The sequence below is a fragment of the Mytilus californianus genome, unplaced genomic scaffold (assembly GCF_021869535.1).
Source record: "Mytilus californianus isolate M0D057914Y unplaced genomic scaffold, xbMytCali1.0.p SCAF_21, whole genome shotgun sequence".
NCBI classification, from domain to species: domain Eukaryota; kingdom Metazoa; phylum Mollusca; class Bivalvia; order Mytilida; family Mytilidae; genus Mytilus; species Mytilus californianus.
The window spans coordinates 1884319-1903486 of record NW_026262670.1 but is presented as its reverse complement, the minus strand read 5'-3'; the positions used below and the strand labels follow the sequence as shown (position 1 = coordinate 1903486).

The following is a 19168-nucleotide window of genomic DNA, read 5'->3' as shown; positions in this document are numbered from 1 at the left end:
TTTTATGGTTACTGGACAATTTTCACCATTAACTTAAGCCTCGTATAGATTTATGGTGTCAGTTGAGTTTAGTTAATAATGCATTAATAATAAATTTAAAAAAAGACACCTTTGTTTTGTTAAACCAAGAATTTAATATAATCATGATAATAGAACTTCCATAGTTATCCTGTGATAAACTTTTAAAAAAGGAAATATGTTCCAAAGTTACAGTAAAAATTTATTTCAATTAAATTTAAATAATTTTTGTCAAAATTAAAGACATGGCATACAAGAAGCACTTTAATAAGATTTAATTACCTCAGTACATGTGTGTTTTACAGGTAAAAAGAAAGCCCTATTTTTCTTAAACTCGTGTATTACTTATCTAGTGAATTCAAAAGGCCTTGTGATTTAAGTTTAACAGGATGTTGCAATTTTGAAAGAATGTTATTTAGAATTTAATACTCTCTGACCAGGTGTGATCTTTTTCATGAATTTGCCCCAAGCAGGAGGTATTACTTTATACTTCCCCACTAATCAGAAGAACAATTTTATTAATTTCTTTAATTTTTATCCCTTTTTGATATATATTGTATATAATATATCCCAAATTATAATAATAGATATATTTCTAAAATAAGGTTAAACAATTTCAGTGATTTTGTTGGCTGTTGTTACCTCATTAAAAAGATAATTATATAACTATTGTACATTTTTTGTATGTAACCATGAAACCTATGTAGTTTTTATTTAGGAATTTAGGAAAATTAATTTAAAAAAAAACACATGCCAAACAAGAAGCACCTTATTAAGGTTTAATTACCCTCAGTATAGGTGTGGTTTTTAGGTAAAAGAAAATCTTTTTTTAACAAAACTCTAAAACTTTAAAATTAATATAATTAAATTATTATATAAGATAATTTGATTTAACTATCTCTATTCGATAAATCTGAGAATCATGTAAGAATGTAAAAATCTGTTTTTATAATATATCTTTATTTTATTGTGGCTGTTGTCATGTCAGTTAAAAAGAAATTTATTTTAACAGTTAAAATTTAGAAAAAGTAGAGGTTATTTGGTCAAGTATGGTTCAGACTGGTCGAGTATTGTTCAGACCTTTGGTCGAGTATGGTTTAGACTGAAAAAAATAGGTCGAGTACAGGTCGAGAATGGGTTAAGACTGTTTCAGACTGGTCGAGTAATAGTTCAGACTATTTTCAATGGCAAAGATAAGGGTCAAGTACAAATCAGTACAGTCGAGTATGGTTAAGACTGGGGTCGAGTAATGTCGAGTAAAATTCAGACCAATTCAGACTGGTCGAGTAAAAATCAGTACAGTCGAGTACAGATATAGGCCATTTCAGACTTTTACTGGTTTGTAGTGTATGGCAAACAGACTTTTGGTTTCGTATGATATAACACAGATGTTTACTAATCTTCCTCAAGCTGCTTTATCAAGAGCCGTTGAACGAGCCTATGCCAATTTTGACAATCAAACTTCAAAGTCAATGCTCTGCCGGTCAATGTATTAATACATTTGTTGAGACTCATTTTAGAAAACTATGTATTTTAATTTGATGGCAAAATATATAAACAAGTAATAGGTACGGCAATATTGGTGCAGTCCCTTCACCGGAAATCTGTGAAAATCTGATAAAAAATCTCTTGATTCTTATTTAAATAAATGTATGAATGTGGTAGATAATAGAATATCACATTTTGAAAATAATTTAGAAGTAAATAATAGAGTACATAATACGCCTATTTCCAGAACAACTGAAATAAACTTCAAGAACTTTCAAAGCGGTTTGTGTTTGTACCAGCCAACAATGTGGTGGTGGTATGCCGTAAATACTACACGGATGCTCTTTAGAATGAAATTTTAAATTTATCTACATTCATGTCCATGCGCCCCACAGAGAGTCATATAGTTAACAAACATATCATAACCACATCACAGCTTAAGGCTTCTTCTGAACATTTGAAGGTCCCTACTATGTATTGGTTACCTAAACTACAAAAAAAAAACAGTAAAATATCGTTTCATCTCGGCCTCTAGTAAGTGTTCTACAACTAAGCTTTCAGTGTTTTAACAAGTTCCTTAACTACTATCAAAGAGCTTATCATAAACTATTGTAATAAAATATATGAAAATAGTGGAATTAACTATTTTTGGAGTGTAAAAAATTCTTTGGATGTTTTAGTAAAATTACGTGCTTTTGGTGGTCCTTTTGATTCTGTTGACAGTTTTGACTTTTCTATTCTTTACACTACACTTCCACGCAATCTTATCAAACAAAAATTTGACTATATAATTAAATGGTCGTTTGTTAAATCTGAATGCAAATATATTTGCTGCAACTCATTTAAAACCTTATTCTCTGACGAGAAAGGTAAATATGCTAGATATACTTACTGGAGGTGTGATGAGATGATTGAAGTTTTTAATTTTCTCCTTGATAATATTTATGTATATTTCGGCAGCAAAGTTTATCGACAGGTTGTAGGTATTCCTATGGGCACTAATTGCGCCCCTTTGATAGCAGACTTGTTTTTGTACTGTTGTGAATCACAGTTTATGACCAAACTCAGTAAAGACCCGTCTAAATTACATTTAATTGGTAAATTCAACAACACTTACCGTTATCTTGATGATGTTTTTCCGTTGAATAATCAAGAATTTTCTCAATATACTGCCGAAATTTACCCAAAGGAACTTACTTTAAATAAATCGAATTTAAACGGTAACAACTGTCCTTTCCTAGATTTAGATATTTCGGTTTTACACGGGAAACTCCACACTAAAATTTACGACAAAAGGGACGATTTTTCGTTCCCTATTGTTAATTTTCCCTTTTTGGATGGTGATGTTCCTTTGGCACCATCTTACGGTGTTTATATTTCACAACTCGTTCGCTATGCCCGTGTCTGTTGTGACGTTTTTTATTTTAACGAACGTAATCTATGTATTACTGGTAAATTATTAAGCCAGGGAATTCGTTATCACAAATTACTTAAAACATTTACTAAATTCTTCCACAGATATAAAGATTTGGTTTTGAAGTTTGGTTGTACCTGTGGTTGTACCTGTAGAAAACTTATTTCAAACGGGATTGCACATCCTCATTTTTACGGCAATATTGTATACCGTGCCCGGAAATTTAGAAACGATCCTGGTAAACTTATCGATCCTGTAAATAAACTTATTTTAAAAGGTTACCATTTCAACACTGTAATTAGATCATCATATACCAATAGCAAGAAATGCGTAAAATAAAAAATACTGGTAATGAAAATGCAGGTGTGGTGTCCACTCTCCTCATTGCTCCGCATCATGGTGCGGAGCTATTAGTTTCAGTCGATATACACGCCATCTTGAAATAATTACTTATCACAGATATATTCTGATTGGTTGCTTTATGATGCGGCTAAGATACAGCAACAGCTAATGGCTTAAATGAGATAAAGAATTACAGACTTTTCTCGTTTTCTCAGGATAAGACATCAAATGCCGGAAAATTAACTATGTGTATTTCAGTTCCGATCAACTGTCATTAATTCATGTTCGTTTTATTATGAACATATTGCACACTGCAATTCAATATTGAAATATCAATTATTTATACGTGTTTATTTGCTTTGTTAATCTGCAATATGCACGATTTGTTTTGTTAACAAATTTTCCTATACAATGGTTACAAAAATGCATTATCTGTATTTTATAACTTCTGCCAATCTAATCATACCTCCAGAGTCGTGTCTATTTGTAAATGTTTTAATTTTTAACAGGTTAAATGAACAAAATTTTAACTTTTGGTAGTACAAGTCTTTACTCCTAGGTTTTGATTGTTATTGTCTTCATCACTCGAAACCATGTCACTCTTAATCAACATACCTAATAAAATTGAGAATGGAAATGGGGAATGTGTCAAAGAGACAACAACCCGACCATAGAGCAGACAACAGCCGAAGGCCACCAATGGGTCTTCAATGCAGCGAGAAACTTCCGCACCAGGATGCGTCCTTCAGCTGGCCCCTAAACAAATATGTATACTAGTTCAGTGATAATGGACGTCATACTAAACTCCAAATTATACACAAGAAACTAAAATAAAAATGATACAATACTAACAAAGGCCAGAGGCTCCTGACTTGGGACAGGCGCAAAAATGCGGCAGGGTTAAACATGTTTTTGAGATCTCAACCCTCCCAATATACCTCTAGCCAATGTAGAAAAAATAAACACACAACAGTACGCACAGTAAAACTCAGTTTAAGAGAAGTCCGAGTCCGATGTCAGAATAGGAAACAAAAGAAAATAAACAAAATGACAATAATACATAAATAACAATAGACTACTAGCAGTTACTGACATGTCAGCTCCAGACCTCAGTTAAACTGATTGAAAGATTATGTCTTCATCATATGAATATCAGGCACAATCCCTCCTGTTAGGGGTTTAACATTCATATATATCTAAATAAATTATATACAGAGCTAGCAATCAAAATCGCAAGTCAATGACCAGCTGAAAGAACTAGAAAACCACACTCTACTAGACATATTGACAACAAAACAATGAACAGCCACTTTAAAATTTCAGAAAAGTTCATCTTAATAAATATACAAAAATTGATATTCCAAGTCTAAGGCATCCATTTTATATCAATCAATATATAAAAATACCACATTTCCAATACTAACTACCACATACACACATATTTCCTTTCATTAGAAGAGTGCGAAGAATGCCAAGAGTTTTATAGAGAGCTCAAACTGGTTATATATAGCTTAGGTTTCTAAGCCTTTAAAGATTCTAATAATATTCGTATCAAGCTGCGTCTTAACGATATATTATGGTATGACATTGTCGTCGTCGTACAGTATTGTGGCAATTTTTTATATATAAAGTTCAATTGCAAAACATACGACTAAGGTCAAATCTTATAAGCCAAATGACAACTTTTACAAAAAATCTCTCAATTTTATGAAGTTTTGCACTTTTACTATATCAAATAAATAGTATCATTTCTTTTTATATTATTCATTTTCTGATAAAATTTCAAAAAAGACCAAAAAATAAAAATACCCGATTACAGAAAAAAACTAGGGGAGATAATAATGGTACATTGACTGTTAGTGCAAAAAATAAAATAACAAAAATGCCATACTCAAGGAAAATTCAAAACGAAAAGTTCATTATCAAATTACAAATTTAAAAGCTCAAATACATCAAACGAATGGAATGAATTCTGTGTAGTATTCAGTGGACTAAACATATACATATGGTGAAGACATAATCTTTCAACTGCTAGTAGTCCTTTGTGAATTTTTGTTGATCATTGCCATTTTGCTTTAATTTGTTTCTTCTGTTACCTATTCTAACATCGGACTAAGACTTCTTTTAAGTTTTATTGTGCGTATTGCTGTGTATTTGTTTATTCTACATTGACTAGAGGCAAGGAATTGTATATTTAAAAGGAATGGAAACGCGGCCGACTTCAAAGAAAATTGTAAGATGCATCTCTGACTTGGGTGGTGTGTTAATTACATCCCGTCGCTCTAACTGGCTCATTACTTATCTGGCAGTAGTTATCGAACTTGGTCATTTAATCATGAAATGAAACAAGGAATTGTCTAGGTATTTAGATATTATAATACAATTCCTTAAATGAAATAAACAAAAAATACAACCTTAAACAAAGTTACTTCTGAAAAACATTTTTTTTCTTGTACCTCCTCTTGATATTTCATGAAGGTATGCAACAATTAAGATCAATTAATAGATGAAATCTGACATTATACGAGTTTTCTTTTAATAAAAAGATTTAAGGTAATGCAAAAAGTTAAAAAAAACAACTTTTCAATTTTGGATTATGACTGGTATAGAAAAGTATAAAGGAAGAAGTACGTGAACAGATGTAGTATTTTGTCTAGATAAAAGAACTTAGATAATAGGTGTTATAATAAACACCGGTATGGGATATCCAATTTGCAGGTATAATCTATCATGTATCATTGATAAGCTAATTTTTGTCGTATATATATTTAAGCAGGAACAGTTTGTACTAACTATAGGCTGTCCCTGATTTAAGGTGTCAAAAAGAAATCACGCCGAGCTCACCTGTTAATAAATGCTAAATTCTGCCGTGGTGCAATACATTTTTTAATTAGAAACAGTTAAAACTTTCCGACATTCGCATATTATTTATTTTAACACCGAAGGAATATTTTGCGACCCCTAGACTACTGCTCTTCTAGAAAAAAAGGAAGGAACTGTTTTGCTTTTAAGCTTGTGTTAATTTGCTGCAAAGCTTAATAATAATGGCAAACTGCAATACCAAACAACGATTAAGTATAAAAATAGTATTTGACAAAAAAATAAATGATTAAAATCGTGTATAAAACGGCACAATCAATCCCAATCGGAAGTCTTATATACATTTCTTGCCTGTAATTTCCGACTTCGTCGGTGTGGAACTTGACTGAACAAAATGGCGTCAATGTGAACTATAAACATGGGATTTTGAAAAATCATAGCAAATTCGTTTTTATCACCATTTTCATAAAACCAACACTATGTGATAGAAAAAAAAACTAAGCTTTTAAATTGTATGTCAATGTCACATCTATTTCAAGTAGTTATTTAACCCATACCAGAATACGGCGTACGTGTTGGTGTATTTATTGACACACTACTTAAAATTTTCAACATGTTTCGAAATAAAATCATTTACATTGTACCAATATCATTTAGCATTCGTAATTTATACCAAACTGTAGGAAAATATTCCTTCTTTAAAATGATATCTCATTTTCTCACTTTATTCTTTCTACTTTCCAATATTTAGAAGAAATCGTATTACACTCCCAGATTGAAAGACGTGTTTTGACAGAATAATGAAATTCAAAACTGAAATTTCGAAAAATCGTAGAAAATTCAGAAATGTTACCAGAAACTTAAAAAAATGGCAAAATGCTAGAATAAGGTTTCAGCTTCATAATGATATCAACTATTTTGTTTTGCACCTCGTAGTTGCCGAGCTTTTAGAAAAAAATCAAAACACTATTTTTTGTTTTGTAATTCGGATGAAACTCACTCAAGTTGCAAGACCGATGTCTATTTTAAGGAGAATTTTCATAATAAAATATTACAAACGTATGTTCGATGAGGCATTAAAATGATACCTAAGGCCTTAACTATTCACGGAATGGAAGTTTATTCTTGATTTTGGGTTTCTCTCTCCTTTATATCTTCTCAAGCAAGGTGACCCCGTGAATTTAAAAGACCGATCTATATGACAGGAAATGGACCACCGTCAAGATTCTTTATATTATTCATCATACTTCCGACCGAATCACACATGGATTATAGCTCTGCAGGTGCTCTGCGGGTATCCCGATTGATCTCGAGCCGCGTTTCCATTCCTTTTAAATATACAATTCCTTGCTAGAGGTATAGGGCATTCATTACTCACGTCTCAGTCATTACAACTGAACGGACGTGCTGGGTCAGCTCTCCTTTACCCGCTATCTTCGATGAGGGTTTACAGTTGGATGGATCAACGACTTACTACTTTCGATGACAGAAACCAATCCAACGCTGTACAGACTACGTTAGGCTATAATCCGCGTAGGGGCAAATTCCCGCGTCAACATACACTCCAAAACCCATTATGGATGGGGGAGTGGTATGCCGAGTGACGTCCGAGGGCTGTATCCTAGGTGTTAGATGATGGACCACCATTTCACTGTCTCACGACTTTGGTCCTGATAATGCTTCCTGTCATTGTTAATACTACGTCCGAGACTCATCTACCAGTACTCCATCATCGAGGTTAGCCGGCTGCCAAGCTGACCAATCTGGCCCTGAAAGCAGCCGTTGTGAAGACATAACATCAAAATAGTCAACAAAAGAAAAATCAAAACAACTCGCAAAACCAAGATGGCGGCCTACCAAAATGGCGTCCACCACCTGTTCCTGACCGATGGCACAAAATTATTTAAACGCTCACCAAACGCCTTCGGGCACCGAGCCGACCGTGCAAGGGCTGTATAGCCAGTCAAGGTCGTTAAAAACTTCCATTTGTTTGTTTGAGGTATAGGGCATAATGTATTTTATGGAGTGGAGTGTTGGAGTGAACTTTTGGAGTGAGATTTTGGAGTGAAATTTTTGGAGTGAGATCTTGGAGTAAAATTTTTGGGGTGAAATTTGAAGTAAAATAGAATACAATATTAAGAGAAGAACTGCAATTACAATGCTATGTCCGAGATTTGGCGTTAGATTTTGGAGTGAAATTTTGGAGTACATAGTATATTAGGAAAAAAATGGTGTCGGGTCCTATTAGGCAACATGGGATGCGTGGTTGCATGGGTGTTTTATAATAACAATAATTATCTATTCTACCAATAGAAAAAATTGTAAAAAACGATCTTACTAAGGGCGAAAAAATAGCACTATTCATTTGAAAAATGATAAAACTATAGTAATAATAAAGGCAGATAAAAATTCAAATTGTGCTATTTTAGACAGACTAGACTACATAGCAGAAATCACAAGACAACTAAAAACTCAACATTACAGCCAATTAGATTTATTTAACATAGCAGAATTGAAAACCCAGGTCATTGAGTATGTTAAATCATTATACGACTAAGGCATTATCGACAACATATCATTACATTTTTTTTGTCAAATGGTCAAAAATTTAAGAGATGCACGTTTAGGGAGAATTTATATTCTTCCAAATTCACCGTCTTGAAACGGAGACGTTCAAACAAGTACAACATGATGGATTTGATGAATTAAATGTTATTCTACCTGGCAGACCAATTATATCACAATGTGGTTCCGTAACTGATCTTATCGGTCATTATGTTGATTATTTTCTTATACCTATTGTTCAAAATACATATATAAAAGATACTACATATCTTTCATTAATATCATTGAGAAATTAAAACCTATGGCAAACAGACTTTTGGTTTCGTATGATATAACACAGATGATTACTTATCTTCCTCAAGCTGCTTTATTAAGTGCCGTTGAACGAGCCTATGCCAATTTTGACAATCAAACTTCAAAGTCAATGCTCTGCCGGTCAATGTATTAATACATTTGTTGAGACTCATTTTAGAAAACAATGTATTTGAATTTGATGGGAAAATATATAAACAAGTAAAAGGTACGGCAATATTGGTGCAGTCCCTTCACCGGAAATCTGTGACATACTTATGTTCGAAATAATGAATTAAATAATTTCTGCATTTCAACATAAAGACAAAATATTCTATCATAGCAGATAAAGGCACGATGGATTCATAATATATGATGGAGCATCAGATGAAATTACAGAATTTTTTCGTCTAGCAAATAATTAGAATCCCTTATTAAAGTTCACCTATGAAATTTCAAACGACATTTTTGTCGTTCTTAGATGTTGATGTAATTAAAGGTCAAAGAGTTACAACACATAGCATTCTTGACTTTGAAATACATTTTAAAGAAACAAATTCGTTGCTCTATCTGTATAGAAATAGCTGTCACTCACAGCATGTATTCCGAGGATTTATTAAAGGTGAAGCAATACCGCATATTAGAAACACAAGTGACCATAACAAATTAATAAACAATCTACTTAATTTCAAAGTGAAATTTTTAGATAGGGTTTATGATAACTTCGAAATAGATGATAGTATTACTGATGCTTTATCAATTGACCGTACTGAATTATTACAGCAAAACAAATCGAAGAAACAAATATTCCGTTAGTTTTAATAACTAAATATAACCCATATATACGTTAAATAAAAAAAAACGTAATATGAAAAACTGGCATTTACTAAAGTTTGACGAAGATTGTGTACAACTATTCAATGTTGCACCAATAGTTGCGTATAGCAAACATAAAAGTCTAGGAGATATGCTTAGTAGATCAAAGTTTAAGACTTTAACATAAAATTGACAGTTGGACCCCTGATCTGTCATATCTAGATCTATTGATGAAGAATTAAAACATAAATATATCAATATATTATAATGCATAATTTTCATATTTCATTATATTAAAATGGTGCATCTTAAGATGACCATCCCAAGCTTTAAATGCCGAAACACTAAAATAGTGTCAGGTCCTATCAGGCAATATGGGATGTGTGGTTGCGTGGGTGTTTTATAATAACAAAATGTAGGAATAAAAAGAATTTGGAACCCGACCCAACCCACTACAAAAAAGTCGATTTATAAATAATGTAATGGGTGATTGGAAGGCACTTTTTTGCATAAAACTAGCGATGATAGATCCACAGATTTGTTTGGGCTGAATTTAAAAATTTCATGTTATTGAAAAAAATCTGCCAGGAACCACCAACCCCATTTTGTATCCGAAATTGACCTTTTGATGTAAATCCTTAAAAGTAAAATGTCTTGGTATATTTTCTAAATGGAAATCTCGGACAACATTGTAATTGCAGTTCTTCTCTTATTCTTGTGTTCTATTTTACTTCAAAATTTCACTCCAAAAATTTCACTCCAAAATCTGACTCCAAAAATATCACTCCAAAAGTTCACTCCACACTCCGCTCTATAAAATACATTATGCCGAGGTATAGAGGAGGGTTGAGATTTCACAAAACATGTTAATCCCCGCCGCATTTTTGCGCCTGTCCCAAGTCAGGAGCCTCTGGCCTTTGTTAGTCTTGTATGTGTTTTTTAATTTTGGTTCATTTATGTTTCGGAGTTTAGTGTACATTTTCGCTGAACTAGTACACATTTTGTTTAGGGGCCAGCTGAAGCCCGCCTCCGAGTACTGGATTAACTCTCGCCGTGTTGAGGACCCCTTGGTGGTCTCGGGCTGTTTTCATCTCATTGGTCAGGTTGTTGTCTCTTTGACACATTCCCCATTTCCATTCTCAATTTTATCTGTTTTTTGGGGTTTTTTTTTACCATGGTGTTGACAATTTTCTTGATTAACTTTTTTGTATTTTGATTGCCCTTGGTATCTGCTCCTAATCACTCATCCAAACTGGACCAATCTGTCCCTCCATCTGAGAGTAGCGGATTCACCCGAGGGTTGCCAATTGTTCTCCCAATTTTATCAAAACTTCAAATAATTTACAAGATGTGACTATGTGTATCATTTAATTGTAACAGATATATTGTAAAGCAAAATACGACCATCAAAATAAAACAGCTGTGCAAGATATATATATAATCATTGGAATGATGACAAGAAAAACAAACAAGATCTAAAAATAGCAATGATGTAATAATATAAATCTTATATTTAATATAAATATTTATCTTACTGCAATGTTCAAACATGTGCAATGTGCAAGTTATTGTCTTCAGAAATTGTGTCATACCTTTTCTTAGAAGAGCTTTTACATTCGATTAAAATCTATTCAGAACTCATTCATTGAAGGCCAAAAATAAAATAAGAATTGTTTGATCTTGCCTACCTACCCACCAAAAGGGTTTTTAAGTTTTTATCCTGTTCTAACATTGTTTTCTTGTCTAAAACATGTAACTTATGTTGTTGGCAAAAAAGAAAATTCCCTAATTACCTATCCAACCCTACAAGGCATGGGTTGGCAACATCAAACAAAGTATTTGTTAAGGGTGGTCTAATGAAGGTCACTTTAACAGCAACTGACTTTTATCATTCAGCTTTTAAACAAATAAACTTGTTTGCTTGCTGGAACCTAAAATCAATGCTAGGTTTGTTTATTACTTTTTGGAATAGTAAAAATTGTGTAGAAATGTTGTCTAAAGGAATCATTTCATACCTTTTCTATCACATTCGATCAATTAAGATCTACTTAGAACTGATTTACGAAGGTCATTTTAACAGTAAGTGATATTTATCATTCAACTTTCAAACAAAACAGCTGCTTACAGCTAAAATACTTTATTATGTACACAGAATAATGACACTTGTTAGCTTGCTGGACCATAAAATCAATGCTAGCTTTGTTTATTACCTTTTGAATGAGTTAAAATAGTGTAGAAATGTTGTGTCTTTTTAACACATTCACCATTTCCATTCTCAATTTCATTTAAAGGAATCATTTCATACTTTTCTTCTTTTACATTTCATGAAAATCTATTTAGTACTGGTTAATGAAGGTCATTTCAAAAGTAACTGATATATATCAACTTTTTTTCCAAAAATAGCTTCTTGTAGCTAATATACACTAATGAATACAAAAGAACAATGTAATTAAGTTTTATACAATACTTGTTTACTTTCTGGACCCTGAAATCGATGTTGCCTTTGTTTACTGCATATTGAAAGAGTAATATGAGTTATAACAAGCCAATCAAATTACACTTAACAAAATGATGACTGAAGAATCAATGATTCATCTAACAAACCAGCAAGAGATGTTTGCACAAATTACATTAATGCACAGTCAAATAGTTCAGTTGTAAAATTTCTTTGGTTTTCAAAATGTTTCCATTTTTATCTACCCAAGACAGTATTTTGCCAATATAACCAAATGCATGCAAATGGAGATTGCAAAAAATATAATACTGAAATTTAGAAAGACAGATTCAATTTGAACATCAATAAACATTATATGCCCCAGTTAGCTAATAAATATTTTTGCAATAAATAATTGGACGGAAAAAATGTATCACCACATTAGTGAAATGCCTAAGATGTATAATATTGAGTCAGTATCTCCTATCAGAATTCAAATCTCTCTTTAATATATAATATCATATGATTAATGTAACACAATTACATTTTACATATAAAGCAATATGATCTGTTTTATCACATAATAAATAAACTTTTCACTTGGTGAAGAAAAAAATACATTTCTTTCAAATAAAGATAATCTAACATTCTGTGTTTAACACAGAGAGAAGATAAAACTAAATCAGACAAAATTGCAAAACACAAAAAAAACTCAATTTAACAAAAATAATTATTAGATATTATTTAAAATCTAAAGGTTACTTATCACTTATGAGCATAAAAATAAACGAATATGATTTAGATTGTCAGGTAATATTGTATTCATTTTCATTTAAAAAAAAAAATAAATTATTGGAAAAACATTAATATTCAAAAAATTTTCATTACACCTAAAGATTGTTTTAATTGCTCTATTGCTGTGTTCATTCTTCAATACAAATCTTTAAAAAGTAATTCTGTCATTTTGTGTGTTAATAAATTATTATAAAGTTACAAAGCCAGTAGTCTCCCTTTCTACATCTATAAAGCACAATGAACTCAACAAACCTGTGGATGATTAAGTTTCAATACTTTTAATTTTCCATATGTTTAAGAAGGTAGACATACCTCTTGTTAAAGAAGATAACTCTTTGTCCATTTAGGTGGTGGGGGACACAGAGGAGGGTCTAAAACTTTTGCCTATTCTTAGACCACTCCAACTGGAGACAGGCTTTCATATGTAGCTAACCGATTTAATAAAAATATTAAACATACAGAAAAGACGGCCTGACATAATATTAATAAAAGTGTGATTGAAAAAATGAAAAGATCTGAGAATTTTAAGCATATTTTCAAGTGAGCAATATATTTGAATTAAAAAAATTCTCAATTCTTTAATTCTTTAAAAAAAAAATTGCTCGCTGCAATATAGCCTTTTTGTGCTGAGGCGGCGTAAAGCAAACACTAATCAACCAATCAATCAATAAATTCTTTAATCACATTACAAATGAGAAATTTGAAAATTCCACACAGATAAAATATTGTTCATTCAAAATGGCTGATTTGGTATAGAATTGATAAATCATGATGGACAAATCGTAATTTAAAATAGCAGAAATCCACTAAAAAGACGAACAGATTCATCTCTGATTCATAACAGCAATTAGAGAATAACAAAAGACAGCAACTAAATTCATATGAAGCAACCTATTGAAATACATAATAAATTAAGCAGCAATATTTTTTACATACATTAATATCACAAAATACCTGAATAATACAAGCTATCAACACAAAAACACACAAATAAATAATGATCACATTACAACTGGTGGCAGCTCAAGAACAGAACACCCAATCTAGTTCTTATCATTGCCAATGTTATTTTTTGTGAAGGCAAATGTTAAAATTGTACAAAAATATAAAAAATATGGCAAGTTGATCATCTGAATAAGCAATGCATACTGAACAACTTTTTGATATTTCAAGTATCTACAATATAATGTCAGCCTATGTAGTGACAGATGTCTACAATATAATGTCAGCTTATGAACACAATTTGTTGGATAATTTTGGATATGCCTAGGCTGACCTAGCTGTTAACATCCAAAGTGCTATGGTTCAGATATCAGTAGAATTATTGTATTATTGAGGATACATCTAGCTGTAACCATCCAAAGTACTATGGTTAAAAAATACCAGAAGAATTATTGGATTTTTGAGGTTTGAGGTGAGGATACACCTAACTGTAACCATCCAAAAAAACTATGGTTCAGATACCAGTAGAATTAAAAGCTATTGATGAGCAATCTATACTCAGATTTTTCAGCTAGGTTTATCGTTTGTAATGTGATGTTTCAAGTCTTGTATCAATAACAAACTTATAGAAATATCGCAGTTAATTCTTATTCAGATAGGTCTACAAAGGCTTTTATCTTCGCTGTCTATGTTTTCTTCATAGCAGGTGTTATTAAAAGCTCTCTGTTACCTAGTACAGGTTTTCATTATTATATCTGTATAATTAGTTCAAACATTAACAAAATATATAAATTTTTTCGTAATTCATTAACAAACTATAATTTTAAAACTATATCTAAGTTGTCATGGCAATCCGTCGCATACCACATTCACAACAAAATTTGGCATTCTGAATGGGATATTTGTTTCCACACTCATGACAAAACTTAGGCATGTTCTGAGGCTGTGAGCTAGAGTGATGATGTTGGTGATGTTGGTGATGAGTTGAGGAAGTTGAGTTAGCACTAGAGATACGACGCTGGAACTGTAAGTTGACATGTTCTGTTTCTGAGCTGCTGCTATAGTAACCAGATTCTGCTTCTTTAAGATTTCCGCCACCGTGAATAGAAATTTTCCCGCCCGTACTACCGCCAGGGCTGTACTTACTACCTCCCATAGCGTCCCTGTAAAAATAAACATTAGTAGAAGCGTAGAAATCTTTTGTCATATCATATATGTAATTAATATTAAGTCAAATTTCTTCTTCTTTGTTTGTAAAAATAGGAAATAACGATATGAACCCATCTTGATTGTAGCTGCAATATATTTATAAATCTAGGGTGAATGTTTGTGTGCATGTACATCTGGTTTTACCCATTTTGTGACAAGTGTTTCTATCTGGAACATGTGGTGTTACTTGTTGTCTGTTTTTAGGAAACCCCAGTTTATGATGTGGTCTGTTGTACTTTCCAATGGTTTTTTGTTATTTCTTGTTTATATTATCAAAAAAAGTAATATCAGTTCATGTATTTTTCATTTCTTTTAGATTTCAACAAAAATAGTAGCAGTTGTCATTTATATTTAAGAAGTACATTGGAAATAAGAAACAAACTCAGTTATCAAAAATGGAAACACTTCCAAAAACAAATTGGAATTTGATTACATTTTTTATTTGAAAACAAAATATTAAGTTGGCAGACTGAGATGTCCTTATTCCCAGACCTAAAATTTTGTTATTTATGAATGATAATATAAACATTTCAAGAGGTCAGTGAAATTAAAACTTGATTCCATTGAGTCATATGCAACTTTTCAAACATACATTCTTCTCATTAGGAATTCAATTACAAAATATTATATGCCTATAATGGAACATAGACATGAGCTCAGGGTCATATAATACATGCTAGACTGACATATGCTTCTTGTAACAAATTCAAACATAAAACTAGATATGGACAATGCCCCTCCCCCCTTTTCTTCTCTGCCATATGCATGAGTATAGTTCCACATATTTTAGATTTGACAAACAGTGATGTTGGCATACAACTTGAAATTGTTACGCTGTCTGTAAGACACAAATGATGCCCCAACCTGACAATAGGAAATTATAAATTTAACACTATGTATGATGATTTAAATGTAGGAGGAGATAGCCAGACTAACCATGATCTCTTTAGGCAGCTAGTACCAAAAAAAAATGACTATGTAACTACCTGTCATTATCAGAATATTTGAAAAAAAAAAAATAAAAATCCTGTGTCATTTTGTGTTTGAACATCCTACAAAATATTAAAGCAGTACCTCCAAAACTGTAGGAGGAGATCGATAGCCGGACAAACCATGATCTCTTTATGCAGCTAGTACCAAAAAGAAAAGTCCAACTACCTGTCATTTAGAATATTTGAAAAACATCAAAATCCTGTGGCCATGCACACCTTCATTATGTGTATGCACATCCTACAAAATATTAAAGTTGTACCTCCAAAACTATAGGAGGAGATAGCCAGACAAACAATGTATCCTAATCCGGACGGACCGACGGACGGACGAACAGATAGGGGTAAATTAATATGCCCCTCGACATTTTGTCGCAGGGGCATAAAAATGTTGACCTGTCATGGATTGTCATTGAATAATATGTCTGAAAAGATATGAAATATAAACTAAAACATTTCCAACAGATGAGAATGCTAGGCAGAAATTGAGTCCAAAATAACATGCACAATTATTTGTTTACTGTTTACATTTTAAATCTTTTTGTTGCTTAAAAAAATCTGTGCTGTGCAGAAGTGTTAACAATGGACTTGCCCTGTGTAGAACTGTTAACAATGGACTTGCCTTGTATGGAAGTGTTAACAAAGGTCTTGCCCTGTGTGGAAGTGTTAACAAAGGACTTGCCCTGTGTAGAAGTGTTAACAATGGACTTGCCCTGTATAGAAGTGTTAACAAAGGACTTGGTCACTTGCCCTGTCAGAAGTGTTATCAATGGACTTGCCCTGTGTAAATGTGATCAGACATGAAGGTTGTATTGTCATTTAAAACAAGCTTCAAACTCTTTTGTTTCAATATTTAACATCATCTGAACCTAATTTGTCATGTTTGTCAAATCAATTTTCCTGCACAAGAAATGTTTTGAAAAAATTAAAAATGTTATTGTGATCAACATTTTAAAAAGATAGCCATAGATTATCACACAGAACACCATAGCCACACTGTATAGAATATAGCATGTTATAAGACCTGTCTGTCTGTCTGTCTGTCTGTCTACTTCCTTACATAATTACAAACAAGAGTTCAGAAGTTTCAAACTACAAAAGGATTTGAATACCAGGTATGGATAACCCAGCTCTTCTAAAATGTGAAGCTTTATACAAAAGGCTAACAGTGCTGCATAATAACATCATTACGTCCTCAATGCTCTGTGTGAAACAACAATGAATTTTCTTGAGTTAAAAGCAGATTTATTTATTGATGGGCTGCTGCAATATTGTTTTATAAACCACATCTGTTATTTATACTATTTATATATAAACCAAAGATTAAAAATATATGGTTATAATATAAAAAAAAACAAAAAAAACACAAGCTGTTTTTTTTTTTATATCAGTAAGCTACGCATACATATATGCCCAAATATATTATTTTAAAAACAGCCTCATTAATAACATGACAACAATATATGTATATATTTAGCTGGTTTTTTTTAAATGATGCATGCATATACCAAAATAAATGGAGAATGTGTCTATGGGTCACAGATGCCCCCGCTTGTAAATATGCATGAGTCAACTTCAACAAATAGGTGCAGGATTCAAGTAGTGAAGACAGTTTTGTGATTATAAGCATTGTGTATAAGTTTCATAACATTCGGTTGAGGCAAACTAACATCAGAGAACGGAAACGACAGATTTAGCAATTTTTCCATTTATGAAGGGGCATAACTTATGAATGGTAAAAGTGACGCCAACCAACTTGGAACTTGATCTGTGTTTTGTGGTAATAAGCATTGTGTATAAGTTTTATAACATTTAGTTGAAGCAAACTGAAGTAGGAGAATGGAAACCAATTTTGGGACATACAGACAAGGGTAAAACTTAATGCCCCACTTCCCGTGATGGTCGGGCCATAAAAATGGGGTCATTGTACATTTTTAACATAATATAAAAAAAAAAACCAAAAGATTCCTTAATTATAGCTTTTCTGAGTATTTCCCCTTAACAAATTTTGAAATCAAGCAAATGTATTTTACTTTTGTAAAAATATGAGTGAAACTAACCTCAGATCACATTAATTTGTTCATTTAACTGAAAATTTGTAAGTTGCAATCCTGCATCAAATTTGCTGGCCTAATAGAAATTCTATAATGTTCTGCTATTTTACAATCCAAGAAAGCAGTTTTGGGGACGTACAGGACAGATGGGACAGACGGGACAGACGGACACAAGTAACACAAATGCCCCTCCGCTATGGCAGGGGCATAAAATTAGCCTCATTAAATTCATACCAGGTAATAAGACACCCATATATATATAGAAGACACTGCATGCAGTTGTTAAAAAATATAGTATACTATGTATATGCTGTAGCTCAGGTAGATCATGTCATTTGTACCTGTTAACTTTCCTTAAACCAAAAACTTAACATACCTTAAACCAAGAATTTAACTTACCTTAAACCAAGTTCTTAACATACTATAAACCAAGACTTTAACATACCTTAAACCAAATTAACCTACCTTAAACCAAGACCTTAACCTAACTTAATCTAAGACCTTAACCTACCTTAAACAAAGACTTTAACACACCTTAAACCAAGACCTTTAACCTACCATAAACAAAGACTTTAACCTACATTTAACCAAGACTTTAAACTACCTTAAACCAAGACCTTATCCTACCTTAAACCAAGATTTTAAAACACCTTAAACCAAGACCTTAACCTACCTTAAACCAAAATTTTAACACACCTTAAACCAAGACCTTAACCTACCTTAAACCGAGACCTTAACCTACCTTAAACCAAGACTTTAACACAACTTAAACCCATACTTTAACCTACCTTAACAAAAAACGTTAACATACTATAAACCAAGACTTGAACCTACATTAAACCAAGACTTTAACCTACCTTAAACCAAGACTTTAACCTACCTTAAACTTAGACCTTAACCTACCTTAAACCAAGACCATAACCTACCTTAAAACAAGACTTCAACCTACCTTAAACCAAGAATTTAACCTACCTTAAAGTAAGTCTTTAAC

The 19168-nt window shown here is 32.2% G+C and overlaps 1 protein-coding gene across 5 annotated transcripts in view; it reads right to left on the bottom strand.

Moving 5' to 3' along the window:
- Positions 1–11105: 11105 nt before the first annotated feature.
- The window catches only part of LOC127731946 (zinc finger C2HC domain-containing protein 1A-like), a 46771-nt gene continuing 38708 nt past the window's right edge, over positions 11106–19168 (bottom strand). For all 5 annotated transcript variants that reach the window (XM_052240879.1, XM_052240881.1, XM_052240882.1 and 2 more), the window contains one exon: positions 11106–15088. In XM_052240879.1, the coding sequence (XP_052096839.1) occupies positions 14761–15088 (328 nt within the window). In that variant the 3' untranslated portion in view covers positions 11106–14760. The remainder of the gene's footprint in view (positions 15089–19168) is intronic.